General features: G+C 44.1%; 2 protein-coding genes and 1 non-coding gene across 3 annotated transcripts in view; 2 read left to right on the top strand and 1 right to left on the bottom strand.

The window, feature by feature from the left end:
- ZNF197 (zinc finger protein 197) overlaps positions 1–8,830 on the bottom strand; it is a 57,261-nt gene extending 48,431 nt beyond the window's left edge. Inside the window, exons 1-3 of the mRNA XM_068983106.1 lie at positions 8,408–8,830; positions 2,582–2,733; positions 1,011–1,096 (exon numbers count right to left, since the gene is read on the bottom strand). Coding sequence (XP_068839207.1) covers positions 1,011–1,096; positions 2,582–2,733; positions 8,408–8,830 — 661 coding nt within the window. The remainder of the gene's footprint in view (positions 1–1,010; positions 1,097–2,581; positions 2,734–8,407) is intronic.
- Positions 8,831–10,403: 1,573 nt separating this feature from the next.
- On the top strand, positions 10,404–23,704 carry LOC138087769 (zinc finger protein 852-like). The gene is made up of 4 exons (XM_068983105.1): positions 10,404–10,931; positions 12,950–13,240; positions 19,814–20,057; positions 22,251–23,704. The coding sequence occupies exons 1-4, from the start codon at positions 10,404–10,406 to the stop codon at positions 23,702–23,704; spliced, it is 2,517 nt and encodes an 838-aa protein (XP_068839206.1).
- On the top strand, positions 19,291–19,363 carry TRNAG-UCC (transfer RNA glycine (anticodon UCC)). The gene has a single exon. It is a non-coding gene; the product is annotated as a tRNA-Gly (tRNA).
- Positions 23,705–25,405: the final 1,701 nt, after the last annotated feature.

Here is a 25,405-nt window from a genome sequence, read left to right as displayed (position 1 = left end):
TTATGAACTGAAAGTAGGAGACAAAGGAAATTAGAAGTAGAAGCTCAAGTTGAAATGATCTATGGAGAAAAAAATCCATCAGGAGCCACAGCAACCAGAACATATGAGAAAACAGAAAGGCTAATTAAGGAGCTCAGAGAAACAAAAAACATTCAGAGTGAAGAGAATGGTTATCAGTGACAAATGGAAACATATATGTAGGGTGCTGCTATCTGAAGACAATGGCATGAAAACCCTTTCACTTCTGCTGCAAGGCTTCTAGGCTCCTACAAGGCTTTCTTTCCCAAAGTCTGGTTGGTCAGTCTGCTCAGGGTTTCCATTCCTTCAGCTTTATTGTAAGTAACTTAGCTCATGACTGACAGTAATGGAGTGACTCTCTATTCTGTCCAACTACAAATTCTAATTAAACCAGCCCAGCTTAAGTAATAAGGAAGTAAAGAGAATGTTAACAAAAATTATAGTGGGTGTTGATGTAGAGAAATTCACTTTATTATTCTCCCCACTTTGTCTCTTTATATTTTCGTAATTTAAAAGAATAAGAACACAGCAAAGAGGGCCGACTCTAAATTATTGGGGAGCAGAGTCATTACCCAATGGGGCCAGGCTGTGGCAGTTTTCCAGCATGTTGTTCTGGTACAGGGCTCTCTGGCTGAGTGCTGCACCTTTCCAATTCTAAGAATAGTTCACAGATAGGAACTCCAACTCTGCAGCCTCCTGGAATGACAAGCTTTTACTGCTCAGCAACATTCCCAGGCTAAGGGGCCAAGTCATAAGCGTTACCAAGAGCACAGAATTGGGTACCTGGTGGCCAAAGGGATGGAGAGACAGAAGGAAGCTAGGAGGACACATGAATAAAAGGACAAGTTCAAGGTAAGATACAGTCCATGAACTCAGGGGACAAGACGAGCTCCAGGAGAAGCAGTTAGGCAGGGAGGCCACAGGTGCAGCCTCAGAATGGGCCAGAGCCCCGGAGATGAGGCCTTGCTACTCCTGGGTCACAGACTTGGAACTCAGGAAGCTCATCTGGGGCCTGACCATTAGAAGCACAGTTGCTACTGCTTGGTCTCCTATGTTCCCCACTTGGGGAAGAGCGGGTACCAGGGAAGCACCCTGAGTTGAGGGAAGAAAGAAATCTCTGAGTGGGACCAGCCCTGCTCTTGTTTCCAATGAGGAGGTCTGTATCCCAGTAAATGGATTCAAGAGAACCCAAGCAGCTCCACATACATTGACCCTCACATCTATTCCATAAAGGTGTTATCCATGTAAACTGTGAACTTTCCCTGGAGATGCAGAAGGTCCTTGGTCAAATAGAACTGCCAGCTCCTTCCAGCCCTCTCTCTGCCACACTAGGTAGGAAGCTACACTTCTGACCACCTTCTCTCCTCCGTGGCTTCCCCAGCAGCAGCCTGCTTGCCCTCTCCCTACCTCTCTGCCCCTTAGGCTGTGGGGCCTCTTTCTTCATTTGCCCATTCATCAAGGATGCTGCAGGCACTCAGGCCTCAGAGTGACCCTCTTTCCTCTCTCAGAGATCTCATGGCTCCCATTCTCTAATGCTGCTCTGAAGTTCTCCGTTCTCTGAGACCCCTACCACAAGCCTCCAGCTGCCTATCTGGACATTTCATTTGGGTGTCCCACAAGACCTTAAGTTCACTGTTTAAAATGCACGTTTCCATCTTCGTTTCCTCAGTGATGCCAAACATCATCTAAAACCTACTAATCCCCCCTCCTCTCCATTGTCTCATGGATTTTTCCTTCAAATGTCTGTCACATCTATCACTTTTCATTCCACCCAAATCCACTCAGGCAATCACTTCTGTTCTGTGACACTAGCCTCCTCCTAAGGCTCCCAGCCACTGGGCTCCTCACTCTGTCCAGTGCTCATGTGCTACGTAACCCTTCTGGAATAGTTTTCTAACACTGCACCCACCCCACAAATCTTCCCGGGCTCCACCCAAAGGCCCTACACAAGCAGAACCCAGGCTCCCAGATAAGTCCCTCCTGATCATACCTCAGTGTGGTCCAAGGAACTCCCAACTTAGCAAGCCTTTGCTTTACATTCTGTTCTGGCACCAACCACCTCTCTCCCCGCTTCTAATCCCTTCCCCATTTTTCACTGTTCAATCCCTCTGCCACGAAACATGCTCCAGCCACTCTAACCCACAGTGATTTTGCTCACTGTTTACAATGCCCACATGGCTGGTCTGTGACGGCCCCAAATGCTTGGGGACTGATATCACTCAGATGTGTCTTATTAGGTTGCCCTTTCTTCCACTTAGGACTGACCCTCTGGCAACTAGACAACAAGCTCTTTATAAGTATCAATGGAGTAGTACATCTCTTTGGTCCTCAACAGTGTTTTTGCATGAGATGTGCTTGATAAAAATGCACTAAATACATAAATGATTGGAGAATAAGCAAAAGGAATGAAGTCACCAGGGAAGAAAGACACAGGGCAGGGTGATAAGGGGCCAATGGGGTGGAAGATGGGAGGTGAAGGAAAGGAAGACTCCAAAGGAGAGCAAGGAAGAATGACTGAAGGCCAGAGACAGGGAGGTGAGTACCAGAGTGCCCACTGGAGAGGTGGTGGTGTGCCCCAGGATCACGAGGAGGCTCCAGGTGGGCTCTAGGGGCTGAACCCTCACGGTGGGGTGAGATAGAAGTAGATTCCTGTGTTGCACCCAATGCTGTCTTCTCTTCAGAATGCATCTCCTTTTCCCGCCCTGGAGCTGAAACCTAGAGACAAGGAAATAAAATTGGGTCCAAAACAGCATTCATGAAGGTACAGAACCCAAGACCTCTAGGAAGCACTCCCAAGAGAGGAAGCCAGGAAAAGAAGAGCCAGAGGGTCCTTCTAGCCCTACCAGGTTAGCCAAGTGGGAGAATACTGTCCAAGCAGGATCTACAGCTTGCAGTCCTACTTGCCATCCCTCTGTTGCCCCTCTTGGCAGGAGCTTCAAGACCAGATTATAGAACTATTTCCACTCTGGGCTAGTGCTTCAGACACACATGTTCTCATGAAGAACCACCTAGAAAAAGGAGTCAGGACAGTAACTCTGTATGCTCCCAAGGGCCTTAACCTACAGAACAGGTCAATCACAAGTACAAAGGAAGTAAAAAGTGATAGGTGTGTGTACCCGTATGTGCATGAATTATGCTACCAAGGCTGACACCTGGAGCAATATCCCAATACAGCTGCTGACAAACCTTAGCTTTTCCAACTTCTCTCAGCAAAAGTTATTACTTTATTGTCTATTTCTCTGCCAGTGAAATATAAGCTTTCTGGGGGTGAGAACTCTGTCTTGATCACACATTCCTAGAACAATGCTTAGCTCAGTGGTGGCATTATGCTGAATGCCTTCCTCTCAATATTTTGCCGTTGTCCCCTTCTCCTCCTGCCTTCAATCTTTCTCAGCATCAGGGTCTTTGCCAGTGAGTCAGTTTTTCACATCAAGTGGCCAAAGTATTGGGAGTTTCAGCTTCAGCATCAGTCCTTCCAATGAATATTTAGGACTGATTTCCCTTAGGATGGACTGATTGGATGTCCTTGCAGTCCAAGGAACGCTCAAGAGTCTTCTTCAACACCACAATTCAAAAGCATCAATTCTTTGGTGCTCAGCTTTCTTTATAGTCCAACTCTCACATCCATACATGCTTACTGGAAAAACCTTAGCTTTGACTAGATGGACCTTTGTTGGCAAAGTAATGTCTCTGCTTTTTAATATGCTGTCTAGGGAAAATTCAACATTCAGAAAACTAAGATCATAGTATCCAGTCCCATCACTTCATCGCCAAATAGATGGGGAAACAATGTAAACAGTGAAAGACTTTATTTTGGGGGGCTCCAAAATCACTGCAGATGGTGACTGCAGCCATGAAATTGAAAGAGGCTTGCTCCTTGGAAGGAAAGTTATAACCAACCTAGATAGCATATTAAAAAGCAGAGACATTACTTTGCCAACAAAGGTCTGTCTAGTCAAAGCTTTGGTTTTTCCAGTAGTCATGTATGGATGTGAGAGTTGGGACTATAAAGAAAGCTGAGCGCCAAAGAATTGATACTTCTGAACTGTGGTGTTGGAGAAGACCCTTGACAGTCCCTTGGACTGCAAGGAGATCCAACCAGTCCATTCTAAAGGAAATCAGTCCTGAATATTCATTGGAAGGACTGATGCTGAAGCTGAAACTCCAATACTTTGGCCACCTCATGCGAAGAGTTGACTCATTGGAAGAGACTCTGATGCTGGGAGGGATTGGGGGCAGGAGGAGAAGGGGACAACAGAGGATGAGATGGCTGGATGGCATCACCGACTCGATGGATGTGAGTTTGCATGAACTCCGGGAGATAGTGATGGACAGGAAGAACTGACTCACTAGAAAAAACCCTGATGCTGGGAAAGAATGAAGGCAGGAAGAGAAGGGGATGACAGAAGATGAGATGAGATGGTTGGAAGGCATCACTGACTCAATGGACATGAGTTTGAGCAAGCTCTGAGAGTTGGTGATGGACAGGGAAGACTGGCATGCTGCAGTCCATGGGGTCGCAAAGAGTTGGACACGACTGAGCGACTGAACTGACCTGCAAACTTGGTTTTCAGGAACTTCTGTGGTGGTCTAGTGGTAAAGAATCTGCTTTGCAATGCAGGGGACACAGGTTTGATCCCTGCTCTGAGAAGATTCCACATGCCTTGAAGCAAGTAAGCCTGTGGGCCACAACTATTGAGCCTGCATGCCTAGAGCCCATGCTCTGCAACAAAATAAGTCACCACAATGAAAATCCCATGCACTGCAAGTAGAGAGTGGCCTCTGCTCACTGCAACTAGAGAAAGCCTGCAAGCAGCAACAAAGATCCAGCGCAGTCAAAATAAATTAAAAAAAAAAAAATTGGTTCTCAGTATATACTACCTCTCTCCAAAAATTTATGTAAGAAGTCAAATAGGAGAAAAAAAGAATTAAAAAAAAAAGTCAAATGGGATCAGTTAACACCAATCTTTAGAGACCTTGAGACTATCTCAGTACAGACCTTTTATTTGTAACCCTTGCTTGTTGTCATCAAATCAGTTCCTCGTAATCTCATGGTTACTACTTTTACCAGCATTTAGAGCAGAAAACCTAAAATATCTAAATAAATCACATTTTTAAAAACCTGAAATATAGTTGATTTGCAATGCCATGTTAGTTTCAGGTGTACAGCAAAGTAATTCAGTGATACATATTATACACATTCACTCTCAAATTCTTTTCTCATTTAGGTTGTTACAGAATATTCAGTACAGTTCCTTGTGTTATATAGCAGGTCCTTTTTGGTTATCTTAAACAAATCATACTTATAAGCTCACTCATTCTGGCAGGTACATAGTACAGCATAAGCTGAGAATAACTTCTTCAACAAAGTACACTGGATTTGCCCTCTTGGGTTACATCTGCTGAGAAGTGAGGGGGCTCTCTCCTTTAGTGTGTATCTCTCCAATGAAATGGTAGGTCCAAGAGGCTCCTTGGGGCCTGTGCTTCCCCATCTCTCCACTGGATGGTTCTTATCAATGGGACTTAGCACTCTTAAACACAGCAGCTGTGGGTACTGGCAGAAAACAGAACTTAACTGCACTGTGATAACACAACCTTGTAACTCACTGATAATTAAATCCTGATAAAGTTCCTATTCATTCCCTAGGACTCATAGGGGTCCTTTTCTTGCAGGCCATGGAAACCCCATTCCAATTTTCATCCCGATAGCATTCCACAGCAACATATTAGGGGAAAGGTAGAGGCTTAGAATATAGGAACTGGAAAATCCTGGTCCCATACACATGGACAAAGGGAATGTTTAAAGAGTCAGACACGACTGATCAATTAACACAAACACACACACTAGCTCTTTCATCTTAGATAAGCCAATTAACCTCTCTGTACTTGCATCGCTTGTCAAATGGAGATGATCACTATTTGAGCTACTATTTGGAAGCTTGCTAGGAACACAAATTAAAACAGATATAAAGCATTTTGTAAACTGTGTGATTCTCAACCCAGCAGGGATGTCCCTACAACACTCTCTGGCCCCAGTGTACACGCATGCACATGCTCACTCACTCCTGCTGATCCAAATGACACCCTGTCATCTTCTCCTGGCAAACTTTCATGAAAAAGCCTCTGTGATTTTTTTTTTTTTCCATTTAGTCAAAAAAAAAAAAAACACTTTCTGAGTTCAGACTAGGTGAGACAGCCCTGTTCTCATGTTTCCATGTTGAAAAACTTAAACTGACAACAGCGGCAGAGTAAGAAATGGAGTCCAAATATCTCACTTCTAGGTTAGAGCCCCATGAGTGTTCAGTGGCCCTGTCAACTGTTAGTCATTCTCTTGGGTTTGTGACTCAGTCACCTTTTTTCTATCCAGGTTCCCTGGATAAAAGACAGTATTTTTTTTTTAATTAAAAAATTATTATTTATCTGGCTGCATGAGGCATCTTTTAGTTGTGACATGCAAATTCTTAGTTACGGTGTGTGGGACCCATTTCCCTGTCCAGGGGTTGAACCTGGGCCCCATGCATTGAAAGCAGGGCATCTATAGATGACCAGGGAAGTCCCAAGTGACAGTTTTAATGGAGGGGACATTCTCTTATGCTTAAGTAAAAGGCAGAAGATAGAGAAATCTTTCTACACTCCTCACTAAATGGCACTCTAAACATTTCCACAACCGCTTGTCCTTGACTATGGTTGGGCCAAGTTGTCCACTAGACTCTGCTGATAATTAACTTATTCCTGTGTTTACTTGTTTATGGGCTTCACTGGTGGCTCAGAAGGTAAAGAATCCACTTGCAATGCAGGAGACCTGAGTTCGATCCCTGGGTCGGGAAGATCCTCTGGAGAAGAGAATGGAACCCACTTCAGTATTCTTGCCTGGATAATTCCAAGGACAGAGAAGCCTGGTGGGCTACAGTCCATGGGGACACAAAGAGATGAACACAACTGAGTAATTTTCACTTACTTGTATACCCAAGGAAATAATGATCGAACAATGGATTTGAAACTGTCAAAGCGTTTAGACTTTCGGGAAAAGGTCTAATCCTAGGACTCCAATCAACTGGAATTGATTTCCTAGGCTCAGACATATAATCATTTTTGAAAAAGCACTGAATAGAATGCTGTACTGGGTACCTGGGAAATTTCACATACTGGTTTTCCCTGGTAAAGCACAAAGGAGGAAATGTAGAGGGGACCCTAATCCATCATGCTCAGTTACAAGAGAAGCAACTGAAGACTCATCAGGAAGAACTGATTATCCACAGTGTGATCGTCTTTTGATGTCAATTTAGCTCTAATCTAGGTGTTACTGTGAAGATACTTTATACAAGTGTATAAAGTATGAGTTTTCACTCATAATCAGTTTAAGTAAAGAAGGTTATCTTATATAAGTCTGGATGGGCTTGATTTAAACAGTAGCAAGGTCTTAAAATCGGAACTGAAAGTTCATGAAGAAGGAATTCTTTCTATGGACAGCTGCTTCAACCTGTGAGTCACAGTTCTAGCCTAGCTTTCTGACAACCTGCCTTGCAAATTCTTGACTAGACTCACAAGGTCCCATAGTGACATAAGTCACTTTCTAGCAACAGACATACACTGGGTTGACTAAGAAGTTCATTTGGGTTTTTCCATAACATCTTATGGTAAAACCCAAACAAACTTTTTTGGCCAACCCAATATATAATTTCCTACTGGTTTTGTTTCTCTGGCTGAATTGTGACTGATACACATGGTCACTGAGCTAGTTAGCTCTATGATCCTAGCAGTCAGCCTTCACACTATTATGACACTGGTGACTTCTCCAAGCTGTCCTTTCATTTGCATTACCTTGACTTAAAACTTGAAAGAATTCTAGAAAATAGGTAAAATCAAAATTAGAATTCAAGAAGCAGAAAGATGCCAGTTGGGTTTGGAAAGCTATAAAGGAAAAAAATGATGCTGAAGCCCAGACCTGTCACATCTCATAAGGAACCTGAAAAGCAGGAAAAGAGCCCATTAACTCTTAGAAGTCCAAGGAAGTAATGAGAAACTTCTCAAATGAGGGATCATATTATCAGCACATCTTCAGGGCTACTTCTCGCTGACATGCTTCCCTATTCTAACCAGTGTGCAGATCCTCTGTGTGTCAGGAGCAGTGTGCGGTGCTCCAGGCTTAAACTAGGTTTACAACATGGTATTTCACGAAGTAATTCACAGAACTTGGCTGGGCCCTGTATTTTTAAGGCTGGGAGCACAAAACCCTTTGTAAGAACAGGTCGTGGCGGGGGGCGGGCACTGGCTTAGGAATCCTAAAGGGAAACCAGTTTAGAGACTATGGAATGGAGAACGCCTATTCCTAGGCTACCCCAAGCAGTAGAGAACAGTTCCAGATGCCAACCTAGATTCAGCTGCTCACCTCTCCTGGTCCACTGATGTGTCTCTGGAAGTCCTCCACCACAGCCACAGCCTCCTCACCACTCTCAGGGTGATGCATCTGCACCCAGGTCCGGAGGTCCCCAGGCAGGATGCTCAGGAATTGCTCCAGCACCAGCAGCTCCAGGATCTGCTCCTTGGTGTGCACCTCTGGCATCAACCACCAGCGGCACAGCTCCCGGAGCCGGCTCAGTGCCTCCTGTGGCCCAGACATCTCGTGATAACATAACTGCCTAAAGTGGAGCCTGAAAATTTCACAGACAGGAGGGTGATTCTTTTGGAGACTGCAGCCATGGCCCCATGTCAGGCTCCCCGGCTCCTGTTTCACAGTCAGGCAGCCTTCCTGTCTCTGGAGAACAGCACCCCTGGGGAAGAGGCCTGAAGTTCCCCTGCCTTGGGTAGCCATTGAGACACCAAAGAGAGGCTTGCTGCACTTGCAGTTTATGTCCAATTAAAATGATGGTCTGTAATTCAGGTCTCAGAAGCTGTTGTCAGAATTGAGGATGTAGGATGATGGGAGTGTCACCTACAGAAATATCAAGAGAGAAATCACAGTCCCCAGAGTGTTCAGCCTCAGGCTGATGACAGACCCTCCAGTTAAAAGGCAAACCTTCATGGGGATAAAAAAAGAACACAACCAAGGCAGACTCTCTAAGCATCTCTCCAAGTGACTTCCTTTTTTAAAGTTTCAGTGGTTTCCATCACCTAACTACAAGATAAAACCTAAATTCTATGCCCAGCATTCACAACCTAGTCTGAGGCCTCTATTCTGGCCACCCACCCTACCACTTTCCCCAGGTACCCAAACTGAAATACTGCAATGATCTCCAAATATGGGATGTGCAGGATAATCCAAAAGGTGTGTTTAAAAAATAGTAAGTTGTTATTTAACTATTTAGTAGCTGTGTTACAATGTGCATCGTAGAACAGTACATTTTTAAATTTACAAATAAACCTATGTTGGAAATGCTTGCTCAAAAGTCTTCTACTCTTCTGTGACAGAGATAACCATAACGAAAGGTAGGGACTAAAGCTCCAGAAACAGCTATAAGCCACACATACCGTCTCTTTGAATTTTTCTTCTTCTGAAACTTTTGACAAACACCTATTCATCTGGCATGATCCATATCAAATGCCATTTTCTCCTAAAGGCATTCCTGATTGCCTCATCCAGGAAGGGGAGCTGGGAGCCTACCTCTCTGTACTTCAAACACACTGTATTTTAACTATTTTATCCATAACTCACCACTCACACCCCCCAAACTGGATGGCCACAAAAGGAAAGGAACACAATGGAGTCAGAAATATCAGACCCTTTTCCACTCATCCCACCTCCCATTGCAAGCTTTGCTTATCTCTCCAGGAGTTAAGTGTGATGACTGCCTCAGTGAACCCACAGCACCTTTTTCATTCACACCTCTGCTAGAACACTTTTTACACTGTGTTTATGACTTACACTGCTGCCACCTCCACTTTCTGAGGATTCAAAGGGCAGAGCTGGTTCCCTGTCACTTTTGTACATGTGTGTGTATTTGGGATACTGAGGCACATACCTGGGAAACGAATGAATGATACTGAAATTGGGGCTAGGGCAACTTTTATCAGTTTACATATTATAAAATCAGCACCGTGGTGTTAATTAGGGCATCTGTGCTACACTTCCAAAGTCACCATGCATCTTGGTAACCTGAGTAAACTAACTCTCTCCAGGCCTCGACTTCTTTAAAAAGAAAAGACAGACGTAAAAATTTGTGACTCTGCTCTAAGATCCCACACACAAAGAAAGTTAAGGCCACTTTCCTACTTCCCTTACAGCTCCGAACGTTCAACCTCTTATCTGGACTTTTATGTCTCCTTCATAAAAGTCATACTTCACGTTTAAACTCCGACTAGGTCTGACCCACTTCTGAGCTTCGTACTGTCGTTTCCCGGCGCAAGGCTGGGGAAAAGTCTAACTACAAGTGCGTTCAACCAGGCTTATGCTGCGCCGCTCACCTGGCCACGTCTGCTCATCGCGGTGCCCGCAGGTGCCGGGCTCTGTGCCAGGCACAGCTGGTCAAGGCACTGGGACAAAGAGGCTGCTCTACATCTGGCGCCTTCTGAGCGTCACCGGGACCGCGCTGCCGACCACGGGGGAGAAGAGTGGCTCGGGCCGCCGTCGCCAACCTGGGCAGTGGGCGGCCGCAGTTCCGGCCGAGCAGCCCCAGCCCAGTGGCCCTGGCCCTGGTAACACTTCCCTCCCAGTCCAAGGCCCGCTCACCGGGGCACCACGGCGGCGACCCCCGAGCGCCAGACACCGTAGTGGCCAGCAGAAGCGAAAACAATGGCCGAGCCGGAAGCAAGAGAAGCCCCACTTCCGCCCCCCCCCACCCGTGGGATCCCGGAAGTCTCGATCGAGAAGCTGGGCACGCGCGCCCCCGCAGCCAGAGAGCTGGTTGCACTTTGGTGCAGGAACCACGCACAGCGACGGGGGCGGGGGTGGGGCCGGGGTTTCAACTGAGGCGTTAGTAGGCTCGCGTGTTCTGAGTCTGGGGGACCCTGACGCACACCGGATTTGCCCCTTTGTCCAGCACAGAACCTGGGCTAACCTCTAAGAAATGTGTCCTTCATCCAGACTGCTGCGGAAAGGTTTTTAAGCAGGGAAGGAGTCTACCAGTCTGGACTTTGTCATTTATACTGAGGGATTTGGAGGGAAGGAAATTTGGGCATCAATTACATCTTCATATCTGCTTGTAGGAAAGAATCAGTTTGCAGATCAGGATTCTGAGCCTCGGCAAATGTCCTGCTACCTGGGTTACAGTTTACTGGCTGGAAAGGGCACGGAAGACTTTGAATTCAGGTCGATAGACCCCCCCCCCCCCTTTTCTCCTCTTTTTTCTGTTTTAAGATCCTGTCTCTCTCTCTCTCACCCTCATTCATTCCTCATTCTTTAATTTCTCTCAGATTTCTTCCTGCCAGTGGCATCAGGCCCTGTTCTGAAGAGGGTCACCGATGGTCACAAAATGGCCTCAGGGTAGATTCTGGGAAGACAGGGGTTCTCCTGGACTTCTGGACTCAGGGATACAGTGATATATTAAAGCTTTTGGAGGTGGTGTTTCTTCTAAAGAAGAATTGTAGCACTTATCATATCAGCCGTGAATGCTCATTGTAAGGACTGATCCTGAAGCTGAAGCTCGAATCCTTTGGCCACCTGATGTGAAGAGCCCACTCATTGGAAAAGACCCTGATGCTGGGAAAGCTTGAAGGCAGGAGGGGGAGGAGACAACGGAGGACGAGATGGTTGCCTGGCATCACCGACTCAATGGACATGAGTTTGAGCAAGTTCTGAGAGTTGGTAATGGACAGGGAAACCTAGCATGCTGTAGTCCGGGGAGTTGCAGAGTTGGACATGATAGAGCAACTGAACTGAACTGATCATAGTCCAAGAAGCAAAGTGCAAACACAAGGTATTACAGTACACAACTGATGTTTTCACAGAGACATTTTCACTATAGCTTACTCTCCAAACTTTATTGTGCATTCCTATCAGTAAATTTAATGCCAATGACTGAAAAACAAACCCTTTGTAACTCTAAAAGATACTTAGAGAAGTATCAGACTTTTCTTCTTGTTATCACTGGTGGCTCAGATGGTAAAGCATCTGCCTGCAATGTGGGAGACCTGAGTTCAATCCCTGGGTCAGGAAGATCCCCTGGAAAAGGAAATGGCAAACCACTCCAGTATACTTGCTGTAAACTTCCATGGACGGAGGAGACTGGTAAGCTACAGTGCATGGGGTCGCAAAAAGTCGGACAGGATAGAATTACTTCACTTTCACTTATACTCTTCCCAGACTCCATCAGTTTCTAGGTAATAGAGGGAAGCCAGAAATGACAGGGAATTAGGACGACAGGGGAACAGGCTCAACACATTTCAGGTGAGCAGCCGTTGGGGACAACCTTGGTCCAGACGCTAATAGAAAAGAGAGAGAACAATACGTCTCCCACCTCCCGGGAGAGCCAGCCTGGCCCTCCAGAAAGCCTCTTCTGAGAAATTAGGAAACATCCACTCAGTAATGAAGTTCTACATGCTTACTCTGTAGATGCATCAGTGTATGGAACACTGGTGTTATTGGAGCACAGAGTAATCTGCTAGATCGTCTCAGGAAAGACTAGGCTTAACCGTGGCAAACCTCCAATAACAGATGGAGACATCGTGGAGGCCTCATATATAGATAATTTACAAGCTCCTTGGAGTATCAGGGCTCGGCTCCTTTTTGGGTCTCTCCCTATTGTCCAACTAGCCGTAAGGAATTTTAGTATCCCCGTCCGCAAAAGTAGGCGACGTTATGGGTCTTCGTTGATGCACGAGGGCTTTCTCTAGTTGTGGTGGGAAAGCGTTTCACTGTGGGAGGAACAGAAGGCAGGCGTCCAGTGGGTTAGGTGGGGGGTTGTGGCGACAAGCCTCTGGGCTGAGCTCAAGAGGCCTTCCAGCAGGGCACTGGGGCCCGGGAGACGCCGAGAAGTTGGCCCTCCCAAGTTCCTAGAGAGGCCTGGAGCGGCGATGCGCATGCGCGCTACGGAGCGGCGGAGAGCCGGGCCGGAAGAGTGTGGAGTGTGGTGGGTCGAGCAGTCAGGGCACTGAGAGTTTTGCGGCCTCTGGAGCTGGTAAGCGGGGCGACAGTGGAGGCAATGGGGGCTACTGTGCGGGTGCGGAGTTCCCCGGGGAGTGGCGGGTGAGGATCGGCCTGGAGGCTGCGCCCTGGCAAGGATCTGGCTTTGGAGATCAACCAGCCCAGGTTCTTCGCTGCTCCTGGCGTCCGGGGCGCGAATTTGAAGTAATGGTTTCTGAATTTTATCTCCTCTGCCAGTTATGCAAACAAAGCATATTCATCACAGATAACTAGGTGAGTCGGGTGACCCTAAGAAAAGGAAGAGTAATCACAGTCCGTTAATTGAAGTCTTCCTGACTCTTTAAAATTTGTGCATGATTTCGCAAACTCTTACACGAGTATATATTTTTTATTAGAAAACAGGCATTATTAATTTTTTGGTATTATAGCAAACAGTTGTAATAAATTTTCATGTATCATGGTAAATGTTGCCATTTTAACCATTTGAAGTGTATAATTCAGTGATATTAAGTACCTTCATACTGTTGCTTTCTGAAAATGATGTCTTCAATTTCTGGAATGCATTTAATATATTGGTTAAAATTGTTGCCAGCATTACGACGCCACTGAGTCACATATGTGCAGCTATAATTAAACATTTTGTTTGCAGTTTCCTATAGTAGATATTGCATGAAGCTGTAAATTAAGCAAGTGACATTTGTGCAGAAAAATACCAAAAGCTTCATTAGGGTGATTATGTCTGTTTTCAAAATAAAGAGAGTAGTATGTATAAAATGCAGTTTTTAAACACAAGTAACAGCACTAACCTAAAACCACTCTAATGTTTTCTGACTAACATAGACCTAAGAAGTAAGAAAATGTTCTCCTTACTAAGTTAAGAGTAGTGGCAAGGAAAAGAACACTGCTCTTTTTCAAATTGTTTGGACTTTTGTTACGAACTGGAGTTCTTGGTCTCCTTAATAAAAGTTGAAATTCAGTCAAGGCTTTACTGGAATTTATGTGGCAGCAGGAGGGAGTGAAAACAAGTTAACAGGTTCCTTTGTTTGTTTCCTATCGGGTGAGGGTGGTTCCTTACAGAGAATGAGGGTAGAAGTGCTTCCAGGGATCTGGCTGGAGGGGTGACTTAGGTGGTCTATCCACCTTCTTGGTGATGCTGTGTGCAGGGGTGCTTGGGCAATACTTTGCTTTTGCTTCCAGCTCCTCAGAAGTGGCAGTTGGGTTTTTGGTCTTTTTGTAGCTTATGGTTCATAATACGTCCCACATGCAAATATGCGCAGTTATTTTTAGACCCTTATAGTTTCTTTGTATTTCCTTGCTGGAGGAAACGTTTGTTCAGGTGCAAGCACTGCAACAAAGGGTCCCAAGTCCCAGCCTGCCTCAGTTCCAAACTAAAAACTGCTTAATGTTAGGTCTCTTATTTTGCAAGTAACTAATTTGCTCAAGGATTTCAGGGAATTTCCCTTTGTTACACACATAAATATCTGTGTGCACATTCAGGAACTGACAAATGAGACTGCTTTGACATCTGTTTCTTAATGCTGAAGAAAGGCAGACAGCTTTTGGTTCAAAAAGTTAGCCAAAAAAGACTGTGGGACTGTTTTGAAGATAAATCTCTATGTGTACTTACAAGTAAGGGAAACTGATAAAAACTGAAAAATGGTAACTGCCACAGTTCTGTGACTCCTGGTATCCAGGAATGTTAGTATGTGAGCATTCTGTGATGTCATGCTCCAGAGCAAAAATACAGAAGATGTAATAGAATATAATTCATTACTTTATAATCTTCAGTGTTTTTAATATTGGAAACAGTCTGAAAAAGGTCCCTCAAATGAGTCATTATGTGCTCTAGACTGATTTTTTTTCTTTTTGGTCCCTGTGTGCAGCTAGCAAGATCGTAGTTCCTCAACTAGGGATCAAAACTGTGCCCTCAGGAGTAAAAGTGCCAAATCCTAACCACTGAACCACCAAGGAGTTCCCTAGATAGAATTTTGAGCTTATACTTTCCCTTGCCTGATTTTAGGCCTTTTAGCCTTCTTCCTTGTTTTATTTTGCTACATAGCACCTGACACTGTCTTTTTATCTTATTGTCTGTCTTCTTATAAGCTACTTCAGTTAGTGCATTTTGTCTGCTTTATTCACTGCGGAGACTATGGTGTTTAAGAAGGTAGTAGGTGCTCAGTAATTATTTGTGTGGTGTGTGTGTGTGTGCGCGCGCGCATGCCTGCAGCTCAGTCGTGTCCTACTCTAGCCTGCCAGGCTCCTCTGTCCATGGAATTTTCCAGGCAAGAGTAATGGAGTAGGTTGCCATTTCCTCCTCCAGGGGATCTTCCCAACCCAGGGATCACCCACATCTACTGCACTGGTAGGTGGCTCTTTACCACTGTGCCACCTGGGTAGCCTCTATTCAGTACCCTTATTGCCAAGTTAATCCTTAGTATATAGACATTACTATTTCTAGATAGAAGTAAACACAGTAACAACTCAAACCTCAGTTTGAAAACCTTTTTATTTTGAATAATTGTAGACTCACAGAGACTGTCAGAATTTTGTAGAGTTCCCTTGTATCTTTACCTGGTATACCTAAAGGCAATGTCATGCATAACCATAGGACGGTCATCAAACTTGAGACATTTCCAGTGGTCCAGTACTAGTAATTAAACTACTGATTTATCTAGAGCTCCTGATTGGCTAGCTAATGTTCTTTTCCTGTTTCAGAACCCAGTCTAGAATCCCTCATTCCATCTAATTGTCATGTCTCCTAGCTGCCTTTCAGTCTGTAACAGCTCCTCAGTTTTACTTGATTTTTACAATCTTGACACTTTTGAAGTATTTTATATTTGTAATTTTAGACTGACCCTCTCGATTTGGTTTTGTCAGATGTTCTCCTGCTTAGATTGAGGTTGACATCCATATGTCTTCTTACTGGTGATGTTACTCTTGATCCAGTATTTCTGCCAAGGATTAATGATTGTAAAGTTACTGTCTTTCCTTTGTAATTAGCAATTATTTTGAGGTAGACACTCAGACTTTGCATAGAAATATGCTTTTCCTACTAATTACCATTTCTTGGTGGACTCTTGCCTACAGCAGTTGTTATTGTGATGTTCTCCTAGGAGCTTTTCATTTTGTGTGTTTTTTTCCTACATTTATTAACTGAAATCCTTTGTGAGGAAGAGTTGTGCCTTCTCTCCCACTTGTCCATTTACTTAGTTATATCAGTTACATCAGTGTGTGATGTTGGGTGTTTATTTGGGGAGTATATTGAGCTGTGCTGTTATTTATTTTGTGGCATTAATTATTCTACCTTTAGCTGTTGGGCATCTTTCAAATTGGCTCCTGTTTCCCCTTACACGTTCCCATCCTTTTTTGTGTCTTTCCCTGATTTTTAGGCACCACAAGATACTCGTCTTATATTTTCACCTCTCCAGCCCTGGAGTCAATAATATCTGCAAGGATTCTTGGTTTCATTTTTTGTTGAAGTGGTATTGAGAAATCAAATTTTGGGCACTAGATTGAGTTCATTTCTAAATCGGTATAAATAAAATTTTAACATTTAAATGTGTACTAGAAGCAGTCTTGCTTTAGTTTCTAATTGTCTTAGAAACTAGTTTGCGTATTATCAGTGTATAAAATAAACCTTATGTACCCTCTCATTGGGGGCTTCCCTGCTGGCTCAGTTGGTAAAGAATCTGCCTGTAATGCAGGAGACCTGAGTTTGATCCTTGGGTTGGGAAGAGTCCCTGGAGAAGGGAATGGCAATCCATTCCAGTCTTCTTGCCTGGAGAATGCCCATGGACAGAGGAACTTGGCAGGCTGCAGTCCATGGGATCGCAAAGAGTTGGACACGACTGAGCGACTAAACACAGCACACACCCTCTCACCAGCAGGAAAAACACAAGAATAAGAGACTACTTATTTAAGAGGATTTTAAAAGGAAGTCAGAATTACTTTGTATTAAAGCCAAATGACAGAAAGAAGAAAATATTCTTGAAAACTGCCCAGGGATTTCCCTGGTTCTTTTCCAGGCCATTTTCATTTAGGGATGAAACTGAGTGAAGGAATGAAGCTGGGGAGAAGAGGCCTGATCCATCTTAGGTTGCCCCCCAGTCTGGGGGCTCACATTTATGGTGTCATCTTAACAAGTTGATGTTTTCTTCTGTCCTCAAAAGCTGAATGGGAGGAACCCAGAGGCATTAGAATACCTGAATTTAATTGGGCAGTTTCATCTCACTGGCCTCCATCTTTATTTACTGTGCTGTGAGGCTTTGATTCAGACTTTGAAAGGCCCAGGAGGTCATTAGCTTTTTTTTTTTTTTTTTTTTTTAATGCTGCTTTAGTACATTGGCTTTACTGCATCAGAGCAAGTGGACCCAAGTTGGTTTGGTAGCAATGTCTGTTTTCTTTCTGTCTGGTACACAGGCCCCTTTCTTTTGATTATAATACCTCAGCTTGGGGAGAACTACTGTCTCTACTCTCAGTCCATGTGCTCCTGAGGTTTTGATGCATTCAGTTCCCCTTCCAGGATATTCTGGTGGCAGATACTGACTCAGATGTGACCCATCAGAGCATTTTATCACCTCGTCACAGTGATTGGTTCACAAAGAGATGTGTTAGCCAGGCCAGGCTTAACTCTGGGACTTTGATAAATAGAAATTTAAAGAAAGCTCTTTCTCAAAGTCTTAATCTGGTTGGGCTGCTGTAACAGAATGCCATAGACTGGATGCCTTATGAACAACAGAAATTTATTTCTCATAGTTCTAGAGACTGGAAAGTCCACTGTCAAGGTGCTGGCAGATTAGGTGTCTGGTGAGAGCCTGCTTCCTGGTTCATAGATGGCCTTCTTGCTTTGTCCTCTCGTGGCAGAAGCAGTCATTAGCTTTTATCCATGTTCATGGTTTCAGAGGCTGGGCTCAAAGGACTGTGTCCTTTTGCCACATTCGCAGGCAGTTGTCATCATTTTTCTGCTGGTCTTTGGCATTATCTCTTTCAAATACTTCACTGACCTCCTTGGACATTTCTGTAGCAGCTGCTTCACAACAGGTCAGCTTGGAGGCTTACGTTTGGTGCTTATTTCACTAAGATATGTCAGTGCTTTATATTTCCTGCTGGTATGTTTCTTCACAATACTTCTCTCTGGTCTCCAGTTCATTGTCTTGAGTCTTACTCCTGGATTTCTCTTCACCTGAACATCTTTCTCTTCCCCAGTCTGTTGTGCAAATTTATCTGGCAAAGGCCCTGCCTTTTTCTTTCACAGCGAAGCTTCATTTCTCTGCCAGAACTTCAACTTCCTCATCATGCGCGATCCTAAAGTAGTTCTTCACTTGACTCTCCATGACCCTGTAACAGCACTGCAGTTTCTTTTGTCTGGGTGGTGACAAGCATTCCCATGTGAGCCTTCTTCCCATTTCAGCTGACAGTCCTCCCAGCACTCACTGAGTCCCGGAGACATTGACTAGGTATTGGTTTGTAGCAAATGTAGGAGATGATGGTCTCTGTTTTAATCATGGATGAGGATAGTGATTTTTTAAAAATGTGCTTAAAAGTGGTGGAAGTTGGAGGGTTCCATGCTCTCAGGGGAAGCTAGCTGTCATGTATGATTTGATACACAGAGCAGTGGGGCTAATTTGCAACAGGTGCCAAAGCCTACTGTCCATATAATTTTTATATATGGACAGAGGTAAAGGTGTAACCTCATTTTTCGAATGTGTATATCCAGTTGTTCCAGCACCATTTGTTGAAAAGTATCTTCTTTCCCCTTTGAGTGGTCTTGGGACTTCAATAAAAAATAAGTTGACTGGGATTTTGCTGGTGGTCCAGTGTCTGGGCGGAGAAGGCAGTGGCAACCCACTCCAGTACTCTTGCCTGGAAAATCCCATGGACGGAGGAGCCTGGTGAGCTGCAGTCCATGGGGTCGCTGAGTCGGACACGACTCAGCGAGTTCACTTTCACTTTTCACTTTCCTGCATTGGAGAAGGAAATGGCAGCCCACTCCACTGTTCTTGCCTGGAGAATCCCAGGGACGGGGGAGCCTGGCAGGCTGCCATCTATGGGGTCGCACAGAGTTGGACACGACTGGAGCGACTTAGCATCAGCAGCCAGTGTCTGGGACTCGATGCCCCCAATACAGGGGGCCCGGGTTTGATCCCTAGTCAGGGAACTGGATCCTACATGCTGCAACTAGGACCCAGTGAAGCCAAATAAAATACATACATAAATTTAAAATATATTTTAAAAGTAAGTTGACCTTAGGAGTCTCCCCTAGTGGTCTAGTGGTTAAGACTCTGTCCTTCCAATGCAGAGGACACAGGTTCAATCCCTGTTGGGGAACTAAGATCCTACATGCTATGCAGTACAGCCGGAAAAAAAAAAAGTTAACTGTAGATGTTTACTTCTGGACTCTTACCTATTTCACTGATCTATGTGTGTATCACACAGTCCTGATCAGTACTGTTTTGTCAAGTAAGTTTTGAAATTGTAAAGTGTGAGTTCTTCAACTTAATTTTATTTTTCAAGGTTTTTTTTTTTTTTTTTTCCATTGTGCTGGAATCCTTGAATTTCCAGTGAATTTTCCAGATGGTCAGACCCCAGGTGAGCTTCCTGGGTTCCAAGTCTGTGGCCCAGGAATAGCACGACCTCACCTCCAGGGCTCTGGCCCATTCGGAGTCTGCTCCTGTGACTTCTCTTCCTAACTGCTTCCCCTGGACTTGGTCCCATCCACTGAGTTCATGGAATGTTATCTTACCCTGAGCATGTCTTTTTATTAATGTGTCCTCCCAGCTTCTTTCTGTCCCACCACCCCTTTGGCCCCAGGGTCTCAACCCTGTCTTGGTACCCTTGTTGACTCTGCCCCTCAGGCTGCGAATGTCCCTGAGCAGTAGAAGCTTGTCATTCCAGGAGGCTGCAGAGTTGGAGTTTCTGTCTGTGAACTATACTCTGAAGAAGTGGAAAGGTACAGCACTCAGCCAGAGAGCCCTGTACTGGAACATCATGCTGGAAAATTGCTGCAGCCTGGCCCCATCGGGTAATGACTCTGCTCCCTAATAACTTAGAGTCTACCTTCTTTACATTTTCTTTGCTATGTTCTTATTCTTTTAATTATGAAAATATGAAGACAATGGAGAAAATAGTATAATGAATCTCTCTACATCATCACTCACTTTGATAGTTATTAACATTCTCTGTGACTTCCCTGGTGGCTCAGACGATTCTCTGTACTTCCTTATTAATTGAAGTGAGCTGGTTTAGTTGAGTTTGTAGTTGGAAGGAATAGAGAACCATTCAGTTACTATAAGTCATGAGCTAAGTTACTTAGAATAAGACTGAAGGGTTAGAAACCCTGAACAGACTCACCAGCTAGACCAGGCTTTGGGAAACAAAGCTTTGTGAGGACTTGGGAGCCTCAGCAGCAGAAAAGTGACAGTGAAAGTTGCTCAGTCATGTCCAACTCTTTGTGACCCCATGGACTATACAGTCCGTAGAATTCTCTAGGCCAGAATGCTGGAGTGGGTAGCCTTTCCCTGCACCAAGGAATCTTTCCAACCCAGCAGCAGAAGTAAAAGGATTTTTATGGCAGTGTTGTAAGACAGCCATGTCCTGTGTATCTGTTTTTCTGTTCTCACTGATGGCCATTCTCTTTACTCTGAATCTTTTGTCCCCCTCCAAGCTCTTTCTTCATTAGACTTCCTATTTCCTCATATGTTCTGTTTCCTGGGGTTCCTGATGGATTTCTTCTCTCCATGCATCATTTCAACTTGAGCTACTACTTGTAATTTCCTTCATTTTGTCCTACTTTCAGTTCAGAATTTATGTAGAAAGGGACTCCATTGGTGGTTCAGCCATTAAATATCATATTTCTTTGGGCAGAACTTTGTTCCAGGTCACCCAGGGCTGATGACTACTCTATAAGCTGCACTTGGGTCTGGTGCTTGGCCCTGGTCCAGTCACCTAGTCTTAGTCCTTGTCCATCCTGGGATGATCTGGATTGCTTTGCACAAAACATGGTTTTTTCAGCTTCCCCTTCAGAAAGACTAGGGCAGGGCTGCTTCCTGAAAGGGGCTGTTGTCAGAGGAGGTTCTGGGGTTGACTGGTCTAGGACAGTAACCTACTCTGGAGAGGGTGGGCTTAGAATTAAAGGACCAGATACCTTTCATTTTCCATATGCTGAGATGATATGAAAGCTTGTAGCCTGGTTAAGATGTGATTGAAAGGAACCAATATTTTTGTGTTTACCTATGACCGTGAATGCTCTGCCTTTCCCAGCTTTTATATTAAATTCCAGAATTCAAAAGCAAATACTCAGCTGTTCAGTCTCATTATGATTCCAGGTTATCAAGCTACAAAACAATGTACTTTGATTTGTATTTCAAATTATTGCCTTTGTTAAGTTTCATAGGAGTGCCTACTGGCACCTCCTAGCCCAGTGCTCCAGAGACAAGGACGTCGCCAATTTTAGAGCTCTACTCTCTCCTTGTGGCTCAGAGGTTAAAGTGTCTACCTGGAATGTGGGAGACCCTGGTTCGATCCCTGGGTCGGGAAGATCCCCTGGAGAAGGAAATGGCAACCCATTCCAGTACTCTTGCCAGGAGAATCCCTTGGAGGAAGGAGCCTGGTAGGCTACAGTCCATGGGATCACAAAGAGTCAGACACGACTGAGCCACTTCACTTTCACTTTCACTCTCTCCTTCAGTACATTTTCCCAGCCTTTTTGAACCCATAACTTCTCCAAATATTATTAGTATTCTTTCATACCAGAATCACTCCTTTTTGTGCACTTTTTCCTGATCATGCCCTCGTAATACACATTCCCTTCAACTCTCATGTTTGCCTACATGTTTTTCATATTTAGTTTAAAGTATTTACCACCACTCTCCTCGACATCTTTGCTGTGAACTGTGGAGCCGTACAATGTCATGGTTGGAGTGGACCTGAGAGATCATAATTTTACTAAGGAGACCCACATCTAAGTGACTTCCGGGAGATCACACTGTGCTTTACAGTCTAGTCTCTTGCCTTTCAATTGGTCTGCTCACCTGGCTGTGCTGGCTCCACATCCCTCTGTCCTGATAGCTTTGCTTTTTCCCTCCTGTTCTCAATGTGTCTCCTTATTCCGTACCCTCAATGTGAATTTTTTTTTAAGCTACATAGACTCCTGACAGTTCATTTCCTCAACAGGACAAAAAGTGAGTGACAATTGTTTTCTTCTGTCTTTTGGCAGCAGGTGAAAACAGGATGGCAAGTTCACAGTTGTCTCCGAAGCAGGACATTTCTGAAGAGTCAAAGTCAGCTGACAGGACCTCAGGCATACTTTGTAGACTGATTCTTGGAGGACCAGAAGCTGGGACTGCCTGTGAAGAAGCTTTAGAAAAACTAAAAGTTCAACCCTCAGATGAAGAAGGAACCAGACTGGAAAGTGATTTCTTAGAGATAACACAGGAGGATAAAAAGAAATCCACAAAGGATCGATGTGATGAGTATAAGAAACTTGGGGGACATCCAGATCTGTCCTCCAGTCTCTCAAAACATCAGGGAGTTCTGAAGGGACAGAAATTATATCGATGTGATGAATGTGGCAAAGTTTTTAATTGGAGTTCACACCTCATTGGGCATCAGAGAATCCACACTGGAGAAAAACCATATGAGTGTACTGAGTGTGGCAAGACGTTTAGGCAGACCTCTCAGCTCATTGTCCACCTCAGAATCCATACAGGGGAAAAACCTTATGAATGCAGTGATTGCGGAAAGACCTATCGCCACAGCTCCCATCTCATTCAACACCAGAGACTTCATACTGGGGAGAAACCATATAAATGTAATGAATGTGGAAAAGCTTTCAATGAAAGTTCCAAACTCTTTGACCACCAGAGAACTCATACTGGGGAAAAACCATATGGATGCAATAAGTGTGGAGCACTCTTTAGTCGGAGTAAAAGCCTTATCCGCCATCAGGTACTTCACACTGGTAAGAAACCTTACAAGTGTGAGGAGTGTGGGAAAGCTTTCTATTTTAACAGAAATCTTATTGACCATCAGAGAATCCACACTGGGGAGAAGCCTTATGAGTGTAATGAATGTGGCAAGGCCTTCAGTCAGAGTAAATGTCTTACTCGACATCAGAGTCTCCATACCGGGAAAAAACCATACAAGTGTAGCAAATGTGTGAAAGCCTTCAGTCAGATTTCTCAACTTGCTGACCATGAGCGAATTCATACTGGAGAAAAACCTTTTGAATGTAATGTGTGTGGTAAGGCATTCAGTCTGAGTAAATGTCTCACTCGACATCAGCGACTTCACACCGGTGAAAAGCCCTATAAATGCAATGATTGTGGAAAATCCTTCAATCAAAACTCGTACCTCCTTATTCATCAGCGAATTCACACTGGTGAGAAACCTTATGAATGTAATGAGTGTGGAAAGGTCTTCACTCATAATTCTAGCCTTATGGTACATCAGAGAACCCATACTGGGGAGAAGCCCTATAAATGCAAAGATTGTGAGAAAGCCTTTCGTGATAGCTCACAACTCACCGTGCACCAAAGAGTTCATACTGGAGAGAAGCCCTATGAATGTATCGAGTGTGGGAAAGCCTTTAGTCAGCGTTCTACTTTCAATCACCACCAGCGAACTCACGCTGGAGAGAAGCACTCAGGTCTGGCTTGGTCTCTTTCTTAAGACATGATTCTTTAAGACAGCAAGAAACTTTTGGTTAAAGTTTCTATATAATTATGTTCATCCTGATCTCTACTTGGAACCACCTGTTCCATGTATACCATCCCAGGACTTCCCTGGTGGTCCAGTGGTTAAGGCTCTGAGCTCCCAAAATGGGGGGCATGAGTTTTGATTCCTGGTTTGGGAATGAAGATTCCACATGCCACACAGTGTGGCTACCATAAAGAAAAAAAATTAGAAAAAAAAAATATAGACCATCTCCAAATGCTCGCTGCTGGTCACAAAGGTAGAAGAGTTAGAGTAACAGTGGAATCTTCCTCCTCCTTTTGGGGAAATAAGGACACTACATGTTTCATGTGCTTACAGGTTTCCTTTTCCTCTTTTTTTTTTGGCTGCATCAGGCAGCTTGCAGGATCTTGGTTCCCCAACCAGGGATAGAACCTGTGCCCTCAGAAATGAAAGCACGAAGTCATGGACTGTTTGAACCACTGGATCTCCTCCATTTTACCGTTTATATAAAGTCATCCTCTTAAGACTGAGTCATTCTTCCTACCTCTTGAGTATGGCCCTTTTAAAGCTTGGTTTAATTTAGACCCTCACCACTTGTGGTCTCTAGGAAGAAAAGCTTTTCTTCCTGTTTGCCAGTCTGTGTCCCTTGAACCTTTAAGATCCCGGACTTTATTTTTTTTAAGTGTTTTACTTTGGAAACTCCCAGTTCCAGGGGAGACCCTATATGAACACACGGGTCCAGCCCTCAACTCTGATTTGAATGTGGCTGGTCATATCTTAAGAAACTGTTGTCTGTTGAATGTTTTAATTTGTTATCTTCTGGTTCTGCTCATACCCTACCACACTGAGTCTCTGAGAGGACAGGTCCAGCACTGCTCATAACTGTGAGCTGACCACCAGCAGCCCCAGTAAGTTCTCAGTAGAAATGAATGTCCTCACTTCCTAGCAAAGCACTCAGGCTCTTGGTTGGAGGAAAAGGAGCTACATTTGAACACTACATCTCAATTTCTATTGGCTATTGCTAGTATTTTAAAAGTTAACTGATTTAAAAACATTTTTACCTGGATCCAGTTACCTCGTTTAATTAATTTGGGTTTGAAGAATTATTTAGTTGCATTTCCTAACTTTTCTAGGTATACAATAAAACAGTAACGGTTAGTGTTCTCTTAATTTCCAGTCTGTATGCCACTTATGTTGAATAGCATGAATATTTAAAAAAAAATAAGTTGAACACTGAATAACAGGCATATTCCATGTCTTGTTCCTAATTTCCAGAAAGGTTTTTCAGCATGTCACAGTTGTATATGTGGTTCACCCTCATTGTTTCTGATAAATACTGTGTTAAGGAAGTTTTCTTCTATTCCTGTTTTTAGAAGGAGCAAGATGTTACAGTGGTAAAGAGCACAGATTTTGTGCCTGGAAACCTAGGTTCAAATCCTGCCTCCATCACTTTCCTTAGATGTGTAATCTTGCATAAGCCACTGGACCACCAGGGAAGTCCCTTTTAATAAGAACATAAACTCTATCATGAGTGCCCTTCCTTTTGTCTTCCATGTGTAAAATGGAGCTACCTCATAGGGCCTTGAGGATAAAATTCATTTATAAGTGTAAGGCACTCGAAACAGTACTTGACATGTAGTGTACACATACTGTAGGAAGTTATCATACTTAAGTTTTTATTAGGAATGGATGCTA

Source organism: Capricornis sumatraensis, chromosome 10 (assembly GCF_032405125.1).
Source record: "Capricornis sumatraensis isolate serow.1 chromosome 10, serow.2, whole genome shotgun sequence".
Lineage (NCBI taxonomy): Eukaryota > Metazoa > Chordata > Mammalia > Artiodactyla > Bovidae > Capricornis > Capricornis sumatraensis.
This window is presented reverse-complemented; position numbering and strand designations above follow the sequence as displayed.

What these genes read in the sequence shown, in the direction of transcription:
- LOC138087769 (XM_068983105.1), top strand. Translation starts at nt 10,404, where the DNA reads ATGCTGCGCCGCTCACCTGGCCACGTCTGCTCATCGCGGTGCCCGCAG. An exon ending in GGGTTTCAACTGAGGCGTTA is followed by an intron (nt 10,932 to 12,949) that starts GTAGGCTCGCGT and finishes CCAAGTTCCTAG; the next exon opens with AGAGGCCTGGAGCGGCGATG. An exon ending in GTCCGGGGCGCGAATTTGAA is followed by an intron (nt 13,241 to 19,813) that starts GTAATGGTTTCT and finishes GTGTCCTCCCAG; the next exon opens with CTTCTTTCTGTCCCACCACC.